The 19,222-nt window shown below is 38.1% G+C and overlaps 1 protein-coding gene across 1 annotated transcript in view; it reads left to right on the top strand.

The window, feature by feature from the left end:
• The window catches only part of TMTC2 (transmembrane O-mannosyltransferase targeting cadherins 2), a 267,707-nt gene that overhangs the window by 101,300 nt on the left and 147,185 nt on the right, over nt 1-19,222 (top strand). The window contains exon 2 of the mRNA XM_075150599.1: nt 3,373-3,943. Within this exon, the coding sequence (XP_075006700.1) occupies nt 3,373-3,943 (571 nt within the window). The remainder of the gene's footprint in view (nt 1-3,372; nt 3,944-19,222) is intronic.

The following is a 19,222-nucleotide window of genomic DNA, read 5'->3' on the forward strand; positions in this document are numbered from 1 at the left end:
CGTCGCTGGGGCAGGGGCTGAGGGCCCCGGGGGGCTGACGTGGGGTCCTGGGGCGCGGGCGGGGCAGGGAGAGCCCGCAAAGAGAGGTCAGGGCTGTTGAGCTTATTGGTGCCCTCACGGTCCTGACACGAGCAATTTAGTACCATTTATTTTTATTCTTTATTTTATTAGTTACAAAGCTTGTATTTCTCTCCCCTTCACCGAGATAAACATCATTTCATGTTTTTCTTGTCAGTGCGGTGGATACAGCTGGGCACAGCCCACCGGCTGTTTCCATCTGACCCACAGTAATGGTGTCCAGGCTGTCGTCCTTCGTGTCACTGAGACCTGCTTCACTCTTACTTTCAAGGGCAAAATGACACAGAGCTAGCTGCCTGGCTCCGGTATCTCATACGCTCGTATTCCTGCGTCCTCCTGCACAGTCAAGTATAATGTTGGCCAAGTGTGTTTTTTATTACATTTTATAATGTGAAACAGAGTGGTTGTTGAATGTTAACAAGCAACCTATGTGAGACTTGCTTCTTTGCTGTAGGACATCTAGCTTCGCTCTTGTATTAGACTTTTCTAATATCCCAAAGCATTAGCTGGACTTTTTTTTTTTCCTTTCAAACACAGAAAAAAAATAACCATATGGAAAGAACTTTTAACTTTATTTCAAATTTTGACTCATACAGAATACAACATTTGGCCTGACTGAACCACTGAGTAAGCTGGAACTGGCAGCCTCTCTATTTTTCATGCTGACTGGCAAGTACTAGAATCTGTAGCCTTTACACGCACAAGAAACTAGGAGTATTTCAGAATTGCCTGCTGAAATCTGTACCCAAATGCAGGGTTATCAATACTGTGTCTTCAAGGCTTCCTTTTGATTTTTTGTTGTGTGGTTTTGTTTTTAATTTTTAATATGAACAGGACTGAACAGGAAAGGATCAAGGTTGCATCAAGTTTGTTGCTAAGGCTGTCAATAAAATTTGACTGAATTAATGCCTTTAGAATGTACAATAGGCTTCTTTATGATTTGGAGAAAACCAGTTTACTTTTGATGGGCAATAGTTCAATGATATGAGTATGTGCTGCATGAAAATGATGGGTGTGACAGCTCTTCACTTAGAGGGAGAGGGCTGGTCTCTTTTCTTAGCAAGTGTAGTTTGGAGTTGTTTTATACAGGTGTATTGAGAGCTGCAGTTCCGTGGCTGTTTGTGTGTGGTGTTTTTTTTTTTAAAAAAAAAGGTTACATGGCTTCAAGTGTTAGAAGTGGCCACATTTGCAAAAGATATAATAAAATGTACCATTCCCTGCGAACGACCTGTGCACCATCTAGGCTCTTTGTAGCAGAATGCTTTGCCTCAGGGGAGGGCAGTTGCGTTGGCAATATTACTGCCACTTAGTTCTTTAGTATTTCCCCAAGAAAAAACACTTTTGCAATTCAAGGTTTCAGCTCTAAATCCTGACATCTGATAGCCATTCTTAGCTATGCTCACTGTTTGGGAGTCTGTAGTCTAATATATTATGTTTTTCTCAGAGAAAGGACTCCTTCTAGCCTAACACCTGCTTTATTCTTGCTGAATTCCTAGTTTTGTTATGGTGAGTCTGAGAGTGATACTACAAACTAAAATCACAAACAGAGGACTTAGATTTCAGGAAAGGACTACACTGAAGGACAAGATAAATAATGTGAAAACAAAGATCTTGTTTTCTTCCAATGTTCTTTTGTGACTAGACTAAAATGAGAAAAATGTGTGTGGGGTTGGGAAAACAAATACAAGCAACCTGATCCACTGCATAAGCAGAATTCAAAATGAAAATTTTCAAGTATTCTAGAAAGCATCATCAGATCTTTAAAGGATTTAAGCTGACCTCTTCATAACCTCCATATGTGCAGAGACGAAAAGACATGCCGAGAGGAAGCATGTCTGAAAGCATTATTACAGCAATGTGCTCCGGACAATGGAAATGCTGAGCTGTGTGGTGTTTAGAGTATTTGCATGGACATTCTGTGGCACAGTATATCAGCATTTCAGCATTTTTCCTTACAGAACAAGACAACATTCCTGAAACTAATACCATAAAAAAAATGGGATTTGGATACAGGTTCCAAGGGACTTGCTTTATTGGGGGTGAGAACGTGAGGGGAGTCTTGCAGTATGAATTAGAGTAGTGCATTTCAAACACGGGCCTGAGTTTCACACCAATTTTCTTTCTTCCTCATCTGAATTGGAAAATTGTTAATTATGGGAAGATATTTATTGGAAAGGCAGAAAGAGGGAATGAGTAAAGAATTATATATATATCATCTCTCTTCTTTAATATTTTTAATAAAAGAGTCTTGAGCTGGCTGGATTCTTAATTACCCTTGTAAAATAAATGCTAAATGAGTTAAGCTCAACAGTAACAACAATGCATCTTTAAAGAACTGGTTAAATACAACTTTGGTTATGAAGGCAAGTAACTAATTAAATTCTAGTCATCTTTTTGCACTAAGCAGGTCTCACACCTTCTCCCACAGCATAAATTTTAAATGCAAATGATTTGATTTGTACAAACATTATAGGGGACAGATTTTTACAATACTGAATTAGACATGGAGACTGCTAATGGCTGGCACCAGTCCTTGCCAGGGTGGTTGGAAACATAAATGCTGAAAGTGGCAGCATTTTTTTTTTCCCAATCAAGCTGACACAGACTTGAATTCATAAGCTTACACAACCTAAAAATGTTTTTTCCTCACTTGTAAATATAAGAAATTTAATGAAAAGGTGTATTTTAATCTGTAAAATATTCTGTTGTCTGCCTCTAGCAAGGTGTTAGCAGAAAAAGTCAGTCAAAATATGTATGAGACAGTTGTGGGAGTGCCCCATATAGTACCAGAGAATTGCATGCTCCTACCGACTTCTGTATTTATTGTTCATCCATGTCAGTGAGATTCACTCCAACATCTAAATTAAAATTTCAGTATAAAAGGCCAGTTGGGGTTTTAGTTCTGAATTACTGGAGGATCCGTTGTTTCAACAATAATGTTTGTCAGTTTTTCATATTTCTTTTACATTTTAATTATAACTTATCAAATCTTAACCGATTACTCCTGGGTTAGACTCAGAAGAATGTCACTGAAGGGTGTTTTAATTTAATGGAAGCAGTGTAACATCTGTTTCTAATGTTTTAAAAGCCAATTTATATGGAAATTTTGCTTTAGTGGGAAGGCACTAGATATGTAGTTTTCTAACACCTCCTGTAAAAATTCAAAACTTGAATTAAGGCAGCACCAAAGCAGTGCCATTCTTTCTTGTTGTAGCAGTGTGATTGCATTTTCACAGCCTTTCATTTGTACCCTTTTCCTTCTGTTGAAATTAAATTTTTATTTGTCTTTCGTAGTCGAGCTATCAAGACAAACCAGGACCTTCTGCCCGAGACGCCATGGACCCATATCTTCTACAACGACTTTTGGGGGACACTGCTCACTCACAGTGGGAGCCACAAGTCCTACAGACCTCTCTGCACGCTCTCCTTCCGCATTAACCATGCTGTTGGAGGGATGGACCCATGGGGCTACCACCTTGTAAACGTCCTGTTACATGCTGCAGTCACAGGCCTTTTCACAAACTTCTCCAGGATCCTGTTTGGGGATGGGTACTGGACCTTGATAGCAGGCCTGCTGTTTGCATCTCATCCAATCCACACGGAGGCCGTAGCGGGGATCGTAGGTAGGGCAGACATTGGAGCCTGCCTCTTCTTTCTGCTTTCCCTGATGTGTTACGTGAAGCACTGCTCTACCAGAGGTTCCTCACCGAGTACTTGGGGCTGGATCTTGGGAGCGGGGCTGTGTGCGGGATGCAGTATGCTGTGGAAGGAGCAAGGAGTGACTGTTCTGGCCATTTCAGCGGTGTATGATATCTTTGTATTTCATCGGCTGAAAATGCATCAGATCATTCCTGCTTTATACAAGGTAAGTCTCCTTTTCTTTCCCATAAGCTATTCGTGAGGCACCCATCGCTGTTAAACAGGTGCTAAATTAGTTTTCAAGTACACGATAATTCTTAGTAGTTTAGTCAACTCCCAAAAATAAGCACAGATGTCTAACGCTGAAAGAACATTTAAAGCAGTTTAGTATGGGGTTTTTACATTTTGTTTAAACAATGTATTATTATCCATTGCTATTACTTGACGCTGGGGATGTATTTTTTTCAATTATCTTCCTTGCTTCCAACAGCTCCCTCCTCATTCTGTTTACCGTTGAGCACTGGATATCTGGCTGCCTTTTGCAAAGAATTCATTCATGCTTTTATTCTCTTGTATCTTGCAAATTCAGCTTAGTTTGGTCGGGCATGCAAGTGCGGCAACTGATATCATCTACAGGCTCCCTGAGGCAAAGATAGAGCTCTTATTGTAGTTTAACAGAGATGCATAGGACCTGGATGCATGCCTTTGGCATGTATTTTTTCTCCCCCTAGCAGGAGCTATGTATGTATTATTGCCTTAACAAAATAAGTATTTCTCATTTTTTAAGTTCTTGCCCAAGAACAAACAAGTGAAATAAGCAAACAAACAAGCTCACCAAACCCCTCTAACTTCCCTTTCCCAAAACCGCATGTATTTTAGTGGTACCCAGAAAGCCCAACTGAAACCAAGACTCATTTATACCAGTTGCTGTACAAATGAGTAAGCTGAATATATGTAATTTTATTTTCAGTGAAATGGCTTTCTTTCAGAAAAACACTGACTTAACAAAAGGAAAATGTTTTATAGGGATGTGTGTTGTCACATTTTTCAGTGAGACATAATCAAGCAAAGCAACAAAACAAAATAAGGCTTTGCAATCTATCTCAAACACCATGATTTTAAAATTTTGATTTCTTACTCAAATGAATTGAAAATAAATTGTGGATTTTTATAAAGATTTGATTTCTGCTTGTAGAGTATAGAATACATAGTTGTAATATGCAAGGAAAACAGGCAAATCAAAAAAACAAGTAGTCTCTGGTAGTTCCCTCATAAACTGCTGTGACATGTTGATTTAGTTATCATGCCCTTTTCTGACAAAACTGAAAAGAAAAAAAGAATTTTTATTGGTGTATATTTGAGTATGTAAGACCTGTTGAATGCCAGTGGCCAAATACTGTATGTTACATTGTGTACCTAAGCTGAGCAGAAACCAACAGTAAACTAATTAAGTTTTTTAAAAAGTTCGTCTGTAACAGCAAATTTTATTCTGAAAGATATAGTGTGTTATCAACATTATTCTCATACTAAATCCAAAACATAACACTATACCAATTACTAGGAAGAAAATTAACTCTATCCCGTCCGAAACCAGGACAGATGAGATTTTGTAAAGTGCTTCAAGGAGTTTCGTTCATAACTCAAGTGTTAGCCGATCCTATAGAACTAAACAATTGTAAAAACATTCATATGGCACATAAGAAATTCTGAACACCTTGTGCATGACTTCACACTAAATCTAAATTAGTGTTCCTCACAACTTCTCCTCATTACAGCCTGCAATGACCAAGATTTAGTCATGGAGCTAAGAAGTTTTTTATCACAGACAGTCATTGCTCAAAAACAAAACCTTTGCAGACATTTCTGGTGGGGAAAAGCTTTTTCTTCCCTTTTTCCCCTTTTTCTGCCTCAGGGCCAGGATAAAATTGGCCTATAAGAGACCTAAGTGACACAGGTGAAATCCAAGCTTCCACATCGTAACTCTTTGAACACAAAGCCTCTCTTCCTAAGTATGGAGCTCTACATTTGGATACCGAGCTTGTGCGTTTTTTTTTTTTTCACTCCTTATCAGACTTCTTGTCTTGGACAGCAAACTAGTGTAAGTGCCTGAATTTTTTTCCATTTGTAATGATAGAAATAATAATCCTGTGCTTTGTAGATTGCAAACCTTTAGGGAGATTGGATTCTAGCTGGAGGGAATTTTATGGGGAAGGACCACAGTGAACAAAAATAGAAATATTTTGCTTACTATGCCAGAAATGCATTTCATAATTCACTAAATTACTAGGCTACCATTTCCTTGCACATCTGTTCAAACTGAATGCTGCTAACCAAGTTTTACCTGAATGCTAGAGAAGCTTCTGTTCAGTCATTTATAGTGATGAAGATCTCATAAGTATCTTCATAAGTATCTTCAGTGAGCCTTTTGTACTTTGTTTTCAAAAATCATTCACAAATTACATAAGTTTTTGTAAGAACATACTGTCCTGCAGGGCTTGGGATGCCAGGAATATCATCATTAACCTAGCCTGTTATGAGAAGTGTTTCTCTTTGAGTACTTGTCTGTATACTCTTTTGTACTCCAACTTTGCGTGGACTCTACCTTTAGCATCACAGTTTCCTGTTCCCCGAGGACTCCATGGGAAGTAAAGGAGTGAAATACAAGCCTTTTGTAAGGATAATCACTGTAAATTAAAAATAAATAAAGACAGGTGTCTTAAAGAAGAACAAAGGTAGCACCTTAAAAGCAAATTCAAGCAAATGCTTCAGTCTTCTGGAGAGCTTCACACTGTATGATAAAAACATTTTAGGGCAGTAAAAACATTAAAAAGATACTGAAAATAATTATTCTAGTGCATTGCCTTATTTTCAGTCCGTATTATCCAAAGCACTTTCTCACGGTGTTTTTATTTCCTTTGGTCTTTGAGTTTAGAGAATGTTTAGGTTAGTTAAACTGTCTCTGGCCTTCTCCATCCGAAGACTGGAAATTGTTTTTGGAGGATGCTATTTAGTTGATATCGATGGATAATTTGAGAATGGCCAATGCACTTGGGGTTAAGAAATTTGGGTTTTGATTGTAGCATGTCTGACCAATGTTTGACAAGTCCTGACCATGAAGGCAAGTTAGATGCTGTCCTGTTGATTTAAAATTACTTTTTAGATTTATTTTCAAATAATTTCAAGATGATTACGCTGTTAGATTGGCGTTTTAAAGTGATATCCTGACTCTTCTGAAATCGTTAGTAGGAACAGAGCTAAGTTCTCTTACTAAAAGCTTTGGTTTTAGTTTGGTTCTGTGTGTTTATACATACAATGATAAAGACAAGTGGGTTTTTTTTGTTTTGGTTTGGTTTTTTTAAGTTTTGTATTTAAAATAATCAAAATAAAACCCCAAAGTATGTAGCCAACAGATTAATTTTTGCATTATGCAGAATTAAAGCACAGACTCAAATAAATATGAAGAAAGCTTTCAACCCTGCATCTCTTTGGGATCATTTGGGTGTTGCCTTTTCCTTGCTGCTGCTTTGGCCTTAAATAAAATGTGTTCCTAGTAAGAATTGACAAATTCTTTCTTCCTAGAACAAACTGTAAAATCTCCTTAAGCAAACAAAAATTAACTTTTGGAGTAAAGTGTTTTTTTTTTCCTTTAATGTTGTTGCCTGCACTTTTTCTTGCTTGAAAAGACATTCCTGCATTGCAAATTGCATGAGACCAAAGTAGCCATCTACAGATGAGTCATCCTATGTTATCCAACTGGCTTGAGCATTTCAAAAACTGGAGTACGTTTTAAACTGAAACAAAAAAACCTCCCACCAAACAAAACCCAACTCATCAGAAGACTTGTTATTAGAATGCCTGGGCAATTAGAAAGAATTTTGTCCATTTACCTGTTCTGGAATTTGTGCTTTGTGTTTTCCCTATGTAAATACTGGGGGAGGGCAACTGCAGGAGAAAGGGGGGAAAAGAAAAAGACATCAAAAAAGGCAGTCCAGGAAAAAGTTATGGTCTTTTGTAGTGTGTTGGAGGGGAAAAGTGTAGAATGGAGCCAAGGAAGAAAGGAAAATAATTTTAAGAGGTGGTTAGTTTAAATCTGTACTAAATAAGTAAGCAGTAACGATATGAAACTGAATGCAAAATAAACAGCATGCCACTGTAGCTTTGTAAAGGAGTGGTAGAAAGGAGCTACCCCTTTCAATCTACCTAATCTTAAGCTAAACCCTGTCCAGCTGAGCTGACACAACTGTTTCCTAGGCTGTGCTGCAAACTGGAACTGAGAGGAAATGCAGGTAGAAAATAACCCGTAAGCCCCCCGCGCCCAATATCCCACATATAGCTTTAGGAGTTATTTTAAACCTGGATCAATTCAGTTATATCCAGTCCTCATCACTGCCCTGCAAACAGCTGTACTGGCAAGTACTGAGAGGAAAGCTGAGGTGCGGGGGCAGAAACAAGGTGCGGAGAATGAGGGATTTTGGGGAGTGGGTGGTTAAGGACCTGGGCTGGCTTGCTGCCAGACTATGGCTTCTGGCTTCTATAAGCCTTTTCAGAATATACCACTGGGGAAACTGAGACATGATTAATTATGTTTAAAGAATAGTAAAACCACGGAATAGTAAAACCTTCATCAGGATGGTCAGTGAAGGGTGAGCTGGTAAATGCAGCTTTAAAAGTGCTCCAGCAGATGGTAGGAGATGGCATTGGGGTGACAAGCCAGGTTTTTTCCATTTTGTTCTTATCTTTGTGCTGAGTGTCCAATAAATACGAAATGGTGGCTACTACACAAGACCAGTAGCTGTTTACTGCGCTCACATCTATTATCATGTGAGTCCTGATTTGTCACATCAAGTACGTGACAGCATCCCAGTGTGATTTGAGTAGACTGGCAGGGTTTCTGAACAAGGCAGCTGCAGAGCAGGACCACCAGCAGAGCAGATGAATATTACCCCTTATTTAGAAGCTATTCTTAATGCACTTTAAAAATGTATATCGTAGGTAGTTATTAAACTATCCAGCTCTTTTCCCTGTCATCTGCGTATTGGTTATTCAGTAGAACTTGGCTGCCGATTTTTTTCCTTTTGCCAAGTCTTGTATTCCTGTCTGCCTGTGATGCTCTCACTCTGGCTGGCAAAGTTGTCAGTCTGGACCCCGTTTCATTTGGTTAGCTCTATTTTATTCTGTCTGACTGGCTTTCAAAGTGCACACTGACAAGAATGTATTCGCTGTCTGTAAGTCAGCAGATTTTGATGGAAGTGTATTTATTGCGGTCATAAATGAGTTGTCTGAAATGAGAGCAATTAAAAAAAAGAAAAGCGGTACTTTACTGGGGCAAAATATTCTTTATGGGAGAAAGTTAGGCTTTTGTTTGATTTTTTTCAGCATTTTAGACCTTGAGTCATTTCCAGTGTAAGTTGCGTTAGCAGGTATGCAGATTGATTGAGTTGTCATGTATCATAGGTATCAGATGATGGTACCTGTCAGCATCTAGACTTGCGCAAATTGAACCATCAAAAGTGTAGGGAAGGGAGGGGAGAACCTGAATACGGGAGAGAGCTGTGATCAAGAAAATATGCAAATTCAGAGGCCTAATTCTTTTGTACTTGCAATCTCCAGCTTGAGAGCAGAACCATTAATCAAGATTGCAATACACAGTCTTGTGTCCAATTAGTAGTACAAAGCTAATATAAACCCTACTGTGCTGCCCTTTTTTCCTCCTTTTTTTTTTTTTTTCAAGTGGGAATGGAGCTGGACAACATTAGCAGTTAAAAAGATGGGGCAAATGCATTTAAAGCTCATTTTTAATATAATGGTAATGATAAAATATTTATTGCTTTGTGGTTTATGTGTACAAACTGCCTTACAGAAATAACTAAACCAGATGTATATTCTACTAATGTTCCATGGCTCCAGTAGAGTAACATTTTACCAGATCAACATATTGTTAGTACAGGGGGTTTGTTATACTAAAATAAGGAAACCTCTCTTTTCCCATCACTTATTTGATTAAAATCTCCCCCCCGGAGGTCTGTCTCACATGTGGAATTAGTTATTGGTATCTATAGCTTAACAGGAACCACAAATTGGATTGCAGGATGCATTATCTAACCTTCTGTGCTATTATAACAGTATTGGTTTTGTAAAAAGCAATTTTATTGGAGGCCTATATTTTATTTAAGGTAGTGATGTAAACCTGGGGCCTCCATGGATGACATGGTCAACCACCAAACCGAGTTTTATAAAACAGTACTTTCTTTTATGGCCTTGGAACAGCCTTAGTTGTGGGTGATATGTATGATTCCTGCTCAAAATAGGACCTGCTGGATATTAGATAAAGCTACTGATTTTTGAGAACACTCTAAACTTGAAATGAGCCACTTTTTGTTTTCTTCACTCTTTGAAGTCTGTACTTTTAGAATTATCGTGCTTTGGAAAGCAATTTCAAAATAAAATGCTGCTCTTGATTTAAATTTGCAGTTTTATCCTTCTTTTCTGAGGAGCTCTAAAGTCTTAGCAATGCAGTACTCGGTCTTGCTGGTTTTTCACCTCTTCTCCATCTACAAGTTATGCCATTTTGCAGGAGTGTTTTATCACTATTTAAAATCTAGCTTGATGGTTTATTTTCTGCTTATTTTCTACGATCTAAGGAATTTTATTATGCTTGAACTTACCCACAGGCCTGAATATTTTGGCAGATCTGATTGGTAAGCTATTATTTTGTAAGTTATTTCTCTCAAACACTTGCCTGAGTATGGTCCAGCCTCAGTCCCCTGTCTTTGAAATGCAGCGTTTAGACTGTTAAGGCAGCAGCCGCTCCCTCGCAGGACAGACTTCATCCTTGGAGTCAGATATTTAGCAAACATACTTTTCCTTGAGACTACTTTTGTCCCAGTTAGAAATAATAAATAACTTACAGCTTCAAAACATGACCTGACCTCTTGCAGGTTCATTTTGTCTAACAAGAGCTGCCGACTCAAGTGCGCTAGGCTGTTCAATGTTGCATTTGTGTGCTGTGTAACCTTTTGCATTTCAAGAGCTAAGGAAAAGATTGGGAGCTCCGTTGCCAGCTGGGGCCCAGGTTGTTCCCTTGCCGTGGTCTCTCATTCTGCAGTGGTCAGCTGGGGGTTAATTTTTCTGGCAGCTTTAAGCCTGTACGAAATTGTGGAAATGCTGAGACGAATGTGCCTGCACATACATTGCTCATATTTGCGGATGAGCCAGCCTGGTGCTTTTCTCTTCACTCTGCTGGATGGCAGCAGCATGAGGCCTGTACGGTCTTGACCATCGCTCCCCCTCCCCCCAGCAGATATTTCCTAGACAAAAGAAGCTTTTTGCAATTTACTTTTCTTGACAATTTCAAGTAGCTAATACTGCTGTTTCCTGTAGTTCTCACAGCTCCTTGCTGCTTTTCCTTTTGATCCTGAAATAAGAAAAGCAAGATTGGCCTCCACTATCTTTCTTCTCAGAGATACTGATCTCCTGCAGGTCCCTGTGATGTCAGTGGAGTGGTACTGAATTGGATATCAATATGTATAAATAGCTGTTGTTTCCTGAAAATATTTTCATGGGGTGATTTAAACCACTGAAACACATCACGTATGACAGAAATACAGCATCCTAAGGCAAATTTAGCAAATACTGTATTTTTTTTTAAATGAGGAATCATAAGAGATCTTGCCAAAGTCACTGGCTTAAAATGGATTATATTTTAATATTAAATCTGTAATGTCTTTATTGGAATTGCTACTAAAATCTGCATTACTTTTGTCTACCCACTTGAATTCTACAATAATATTTCGGAGACTATATTTGAGAATTCCGCTCTGGAAAAATGCAAAAGGCAAAGGCTTCTTTAAGAAACGAGTCAGTAAATAAAAAAAAGAGAAGCCTTTTCATATTTACAGAGACTGTGAAGACACGAAGAACCTTCAGTTTAACAGAGAGGCTAGTTTGCTAGAGAAAGGTTGTCACTCTCTTCAGTCTTGCGTAAGATTTATACTGCATGGTAGCATGCAAAGTACGCTGTGTTCTTCCATTCTTCCCCCTGTCTTAAAAGGCATCTCTTTTGAGGCACAGGGTGAAAAAGCTGCCAGGGGCTTTGCACAGTTGGTGTTAGCACTTATTTTTCATTCTGAGGTTACATGCCAATTACTAACATCAAGAACACTGTGAATTTTTCATGGTGGTGTTTAATTACAGGGTATTGGTGGGCTTGCTACTTGCCAGTTTACAAAATCTGTGCAAATAATATCAAGCTGACAATGTTATTCTCCTAGTTTTATTATTTTAAAAATATTTAATGAATCTATGTGAAAGCACCAAACTTACCATAGTGTGTGTGGTGGTGCATTCATACCCCCCCTTTCTTCCCTGGGCCACTCGTTGGGCTGGGCCGCCTGTTGATCTCATTTAAGTGGCCTCTAAACCACTCACTCGCGACAGTGTGTAACAACTGTGTTGGAGAACATCAGGAACATTTGCAGGTGTTGGTTTTTCTTCATCTTAAAGTAATCATCATCACTTTAGCTCCCTAATTGAAGAAGCTTTGCAAAACTGTGTTTTTCTAACAGCTGGCAATTTTCCTGTTAAAAATATCAGTATCAAAGAACAGTTAAATTTTATGCTTTTTGGTAGGGATGGTCAATGTATTACGTATTTTATACTGAGATAAGGGGACCTGAGTACCTGTGAACTTTGAGGGATAAGAAATATTTGCAGCTTCGGCCCATCTTCAGTTTTTCGTTTGCCCACAAGCTGCAAAGCCATGTCCCTTTTCCCCTCTAGCTCTGATTGTCCCATGAGTCAGTTGTCTGGGTACTGGCCACAAAATGGGAAAACAACATACAATGCAAAAGCTAAGTGGTGTCTTAATGAGTTAAACGTCTCCTGGTGTAATTCCTTTTGTATAGATTTGCTTCAGGAGTTATGGCTTTCTGCTTAAACCTATTTTGGTGTCTTGGTTAAAATGCATGCTTTCATGATCGTATTCATCAAGCATGTATCCCTTGTGTTTGTTAAATGCCAGACAGAAAGTTTATACCTGCACCTTGCATACAAATCTGCAATCATGAGTACTTTACATTAGCCTCCTAATGTCATGTTTAGGCACCTAAATGTCCTGATTTGATGAAGTGCTGAATGCTTGTAGCTCCTGGTGGGCTTTACTGAATGAATCCATAGCACTTGGTCGATCACAGCTGAATAGCAAGCTAGACTGTCTGCTCCCAGGAGTCAGGGCATGCGCTAATAGTGTCAGAAGAGAAAACCCGGTAAGTATGTCCGCAGTCAGAATCAAATAGATTAGAGAGCAGGTGCAGCTTCTGGATGCTCCAAGTTCTGACTCCCAGCAGTGTGTTACAGCACCTTCGGGAAAGATAGCACTGCTGAGAGTATGTGAAGATCAGGCTCCTGATTTTTTTGAGCATCTTAACTGTAGTCACCTAAGTTTCAGAACTGTAGTGCTTGGAAAGCATTGCCTGAGTCTATTTGATAGAACTGTATTCTCAAAGACAGTTGTCTTCCTAGAGTCCTACCCAAGAGAGAGCCATTCCTGGTAAACGAGCATGAGCTCTGGTTCCAGATCTGGGAGAACACGTTTTGAAGGAGCAGGAACATATGCAAACCCTGAGCCACAAGGGAGACTTTTCTCTTGGTATTAGGTTTAATTTTTAATTTCCTGGCTTATGCTCATTTTTATTTAAGTCATAATGATTTAATGATTACGTGCACGCTTTTTCCAAGATGAGTGATTCTAAACGTTAACCTATGTAGACAGTTACAATATTAAAAAGGGGGAAAATACGTGTGTATGAGATTTACAGTGGAAACAACCAGTTGTGATAGAAGGCAGCAAACATTTTCTGGCATATTTACTGGAGGAACTGAATGATATTTTGTACATATGCCTGTATTTCTTTTTCCAGCTGCTATGTAGATTAGGTATGGGGAGGGAAGCAACCCAGGCTTGCAATCCTGTAGCTGACTTTATGGGTCACTTGTTAGGAGGTAAATTTCTAGCCTCACTAACCTTAAATGTCTTTTAGAAAAGAGAAAAATCCCTTGATGCTGTGGATAGTCCACATTGGGAGGAGGGGGAAAACAAAATATTTTTTGTTCCTAAGTTTCTAGGAAACTAATTGAAAATGCACATGAGGAAATTATGTTAAAATTATCCAGAAGCTTTTGGGGGAAGGGAGAGAGAATTTGTGTGCCTGGCTCTTAAATGCCAGGTAGAACATATGTACCTTTTTATGATCAGGATCGTAAGGCTTTCAGACACATACACAGATTACTTCTAAGGCTGTAGATTTGATTGTGTTGTGCAAAAGTCAAAGCTTCTGTGACATTTAATCACAAAAATCTTGTTTTTCTCCTTGACAATAAAATATGGAAATAAATTCCCATAGCAATGAAGTCTTTAAAGTGAGTGTAGGAGCATATTGAGTTAATAAAGGCAGTGAGGGAGCAGGGGAAAAGAGAGGGTAGAATTGTATCGAGTCTCTGTAAATTCTTTCTCTCCCAGAAAACAGGACTTTGGGGGTTATGGATAAATTTTTTGCATGTTTTACTCTGTGTGTTTTAAAAGTATCCTGGGCTGCTTGTACTGCTGTAGAGCACAATGAAGCTTGCATCAACAGCAGTGTTTATTTAGTAGGGATTGTGAGATTACAGTTTATTTTTAAAATATACGTTTATTGTAGTTCTATCTCTTACTTGGAGACTTTTCTCCTTAAAAGACATTATTAGAAGTGGCAAAACACTGCCACAAAATAGCTCTCATGAGTTTTAAAATAGAAGCAATGCCAATTTTTTAAACTTCAGTTCTTGCTTCTTTGGACTACTTTATATATAGCATTTTTGGCTTCTTGTAATTTGAAATCTGTGGAAAGTCAGCATTAGCAATTTTGTAGAGTGTTGGTTTTTTTTTTGTTGTTGCTTTTGTTTTTTGTTTAAGCCATTATATATTTTTACCTCTTCTGACCTGAGCTGTTAATCAAGAACTTGATTTTTTGTAAGTAATTCTGGTTCAGAATATGGATTAAAAAATACCTGGTTCCATGATTATGCAATCCTGTTTATTTACAAAGAAAATCCTAAGTATAATTTCTTCCAGAACAAAAAGTATCGAACTATGTATCTTTATCCCAGTTCTAAATCCCTTTCAGCTAGCATTGCAGAGCTCTCTCTTGCATCTTATTCAGGGGGAAGTTACCTGCATAATGTATATTTTTATCTTGCTTCCTTTGCACCTTCTCTGATGTCTTACTGATTCACATACATACATATATCTAAGGTGGAAAAAAAACAACACTCCCCCTCTCCCCCCCCCAGCTAAACAAAAAACCCCACTCCAACACAAACAAACAGAAAAACCCAAACAAAAAAACCATCCCAAAGAAAAACAAAATGCAAAAAACTCCCTTAAAACAAAAAAAACCCACCCCACCTTCTGTCCATGCATCTTTGGTCTTGTAGTGACATCTTTCCTTGGAAGAGGAAATCAATTGACTATTTTAATCAACTTCTGTAAAAGATCTTAGTGGTAAGAAACTCTTATCTCAAGTTAGATCTGTAGCATACTTATGCAGTTAGTGATAATGGTATAATGTGAAAGTATCCAAGCTAGCTAACTTAAGGGACCTTGGTACAGACTGCAAAAATGGGTCTAAAGGCAAGGTAAGTAGTATTAGTGCACAAAATTTGAAGCTGGCCAGGCAGATACATATACACCACTCATGATTTGACCTGAGTATTTATGAGCCCTCTTTTTATCAGGACACCCTGCAGTCAAAATAACTTAGCACTGTCACCATCTCAGGCCTTCCAAAATCAGAAGGAAGTGTTAGTAATCGAGAGGTAAACATTAACTTTGGAAAGTTTTCATGTGCTTTCTGTTTTGCAGATCTATAGAGTAAATCTTTTCAGGATTTCATCTGTAATCCTGAAGTTTGAAAAGGGGGAAGAAAAATTCCTTACAGATGAAAATTGTGCTTCTTACTTGATGTTAGGGTACTGTAAGACAAAACTCTGAGCTGGCTGCAGTTATGGCAGATTACTTGATCTCTAAACTGTCCCACTTTTTATCTGCAGTTACACTTTAGGAATTACATGTAACCCAAATTTATTAAAAAAAAAAAAAGGCAAAAAAAAGCACAATTCATCTATGTTCATATTTTAATTAATGTTTTGGTAGCTCTGTGTTGATGTATTTTGAAGAAGAGTAGTTTCTAACCGCAACAAAAACACGCCTCTTTTAAATCCATCAATTTTCAGTCTAGAAAATTGTTTTCACTCCATCGTAGACCATGATATATATGGTACTATATTAGCTCTAGATCCTTGCAAATAACCGTTTCTACCTTGGCACTGCCCTGCTCATGATATGGTGTGTTGTCAGCAATCTGTGATTGCACAGTAGCAAAAAGGTTGATGTGTCCTTGTGCTCTCAGGTTGGTCTCCAAGGCTCTGCAGTACCCAGATGGCTCCTCTGTGCTCTGATAATCTGATAATAACCCCTGCCATCATCAGGTGAAGTAATGAAGATACAGGTGTCAGCGTAGCTTCTTCATTAATATCTGCCGTGTTCATATTTGTGACTGCAAATCCACATCCAGTAAGGAAATGATATATTCGTGTAATAGCTACATGGCATAGATCTCTTTCAGTTATAGCCTGGTTTCCTACTAGAAATAAATTCAGTCTGAAATGATAACCTTATTCTGAAGCAGCAGTGATTTAGTAGGTTTATTAATGAAGACAGTGCTCTTTGACATAGTCCTTAATGCTCAGTGTTTTTAGCTTCAGGTCTATACCAATCCTAATTAAAGCTTCCCCCCCCTTCCCCCCCCCCCATATTCAAATGAAAGAATTTCAGTGCCTGCTTAAGTCCAACTCTTTGGACTAGCTGCCTAAAGTGTAAGGAAGAAAGGGAGTAATGATGACAAAAAATGAAGAATTGATTGAAAAGTTGAGTGTATGATATGGAAGCCAAAATTTGGGAATCTATACAGGCTAACTGTTCCTGTATTAATCAACAGAGCTGTTCTTATCAGCCAGATGCAGCACCTGTCCTCTATCCTTATTGTAGGCAGTGTTTGTATGTTTTCTTATAAGTTTTGGCAGACTAATGAAAAGTGAAATTTTATAAAATCTTATTTGTGACCTTACATTCTGTGGCACTTGATGGTTAGCAACCAACATACTGCCTCACTGGGGTAATAAATTCATGTTTTAATACAGTTATTTGTTTTACTTGTAATGTAGCAGACAGCTTCAAACCCTCAGGGGGAGCTTTTTAAGTCTGTCTGTCAGATGGTCTGCTTTGCTATTTCATCCTCTGGGCTAAGTTAACAGTATTTTGATTAAATGTTACATTACTGTGATACACAAACCATTTGAAATATTCAGATTTGTTTTAAAACAAATACCCTTATTTAAAAAAAAACCCAAACAACCAACAAAACAACATATATGTCCAAAGACTCACTGCAGACTTAACTTTTTTGTGTGCCCCAAAGCCATGCTGCTTGGCATCAACGGACTTCTTCCAAGCCTGTTAACGTGAAGAGGTGCAGCAAAACAGCTCAGAAATTTTCTCAGTAAAAATCCTAGAACTGCTTTTTAAAATAATGTGGATTTGCATCTTGCATCATAACATAGCTTAAGTTTTTGTTGAATCCTTCCAGGAAACACAATTTTCTCTGCATTAAAGCAAATAAGTAAATTGTTTTCCATTATTTTTTTCCTGTTGGTAGTGTTGGTGGCTGTGGAAATTCAGGTACCTCATGTTTTCTATACATAGTTTTTTGGTAATCTGATATATTCTGCCATTAACTGTCTGGTACAGCCAATTGTGAATTACATAGGCTATTTGCAGAAATATAGACTCCTTGTGAAAGCTTAATTGAATGTAAATGTCCAGTTAACATTATCACAGCTTCAGCAGTTCTATACTTGAATGTTATATCCTTATTCTATGTGCTATCCTTAAGAGTGAAGTCCACATGTTTTTAACATGGGACTGTAGTCTTTTTCTGGGCGTGGTGTCCTGTGAAGATCTTACTGAACCCTGAAGCAGGGCTTCATGTTCAAAAGTTCCTGTTCCTGTTTTTTTTTTCCTTAAGATATTTGATGATCTAATAGAAGCTGCCCTTACGATATGCTTAAGCCATCATAGGTGCAACTCTACTTGTTGCAAAAGAGAGTGAAGTGAGAGAGACTGTTAGCAACAAAGAAAGGGAAGAACTTGATTAGAGAAGTTCATGAGGAGGGGCTGAAAAAAACACCCCCCCACCCCCCCCACCCCCAAAAAAGAAAACCCCCACACAAAACCAGGATGCAGACTTTGTCACTAAAATAATTTTCTAAGAATAACAACCCAGTTTGAGCAGCTAGGAAATGAGGAAGAACATACATGAATTTAATCCTGTTTTTTTGTTTAGAAAGATTGTAAAGTAAAACAAGACGATGAAGAGAATGGAATGTAGTGAGAAAAATATGGATTCATAATGTCGTTGAATCTTGAGTTCATAGTTTAATTTACAGCTCAGGCTTTAATGTTTTAGTTTCCCACTCAGTAGAAGTCACAGTACACAGGGAGGAATGTGTGTGCATTTGTATTTTGATACGCATTCATTTAGTAGCTAGATCATACACTGTGCTAGTAGTAAACTTCTGAAGGGGTGGTGGTTCATCTTACCTAGAAATTCTGAATTTTTAATGTAACAATTTAAAAATACACAAATTCTTTCAGAAATTTGTTGTCTGAATTTCGAATCCTGCACTTCTAGTATATTTCTTTTTCATCTCAATTTTGCTGTAAAAATAATTCATTTTGGTTTTGTTAAGACTTTTACCACATGGATGAAAACCTGGGTAGCTGACAGACAAACCAGAAGGATAAATGACTTTGTCACAAATAACTGGGATGTTAGAGGCTTATATTCTATGTGCTATGTACTATTCTATGGCTTTGTAAATATTTTATAAGAGTCCCTTAAAATGCATTAAGGAAATATGTAGAGGATTTTGAAATTAAAGGACTCAAGTATACCACAAGTGAAAGGAGGTAGCACAAATGACAGCTCTCAATCTAACAGAGGTAATCTTTTGAGGTCATTTGAAACATTCCCAGATGACTACGAAATATCTATTTTATGTATGTTGTCCTTTTATTACAACAGAGGATCTGCAAAGCGTGCTTTTTTTGCTTTTGGCCTGCTAAACTCAACCCCTGTGCCTCTTTGCACCTTGCCCATCTGCTGCGATTTTTTTGTTGCCAAGTGTTTCTTTAATAGGCGCTCTGTTGTGCTCAAGTATACGTTTGGAACTGGAATGGGGGACCTAAACTTAATGATGTGAAATTTCAAAGTGGCTTTAAGAGATTAGAGTGAATTTGCTTGTAAAAAATGATAATCTAAAATTAATGATCACAGATGTTCACTCAGGTAAAAGAAACAATTATTGTACCTAAAGTTGGGATACAGCTTTGCCCTTCCTGTCTTCCACTTAC

Source organism: Calonectris borealis, chromosome 1, assembly GCF_964195595.1.
Source record: "Calonectris borealis chromosome 1, bCalBor7.hap1.2, whole genome shotgun sequence".
Taxonomy (NCBI): Eukaryota; Metazoa; Chordata; class Aves; order Procellariiformes; family Procellariidae; genus Calonectris; species Calonectris borealis.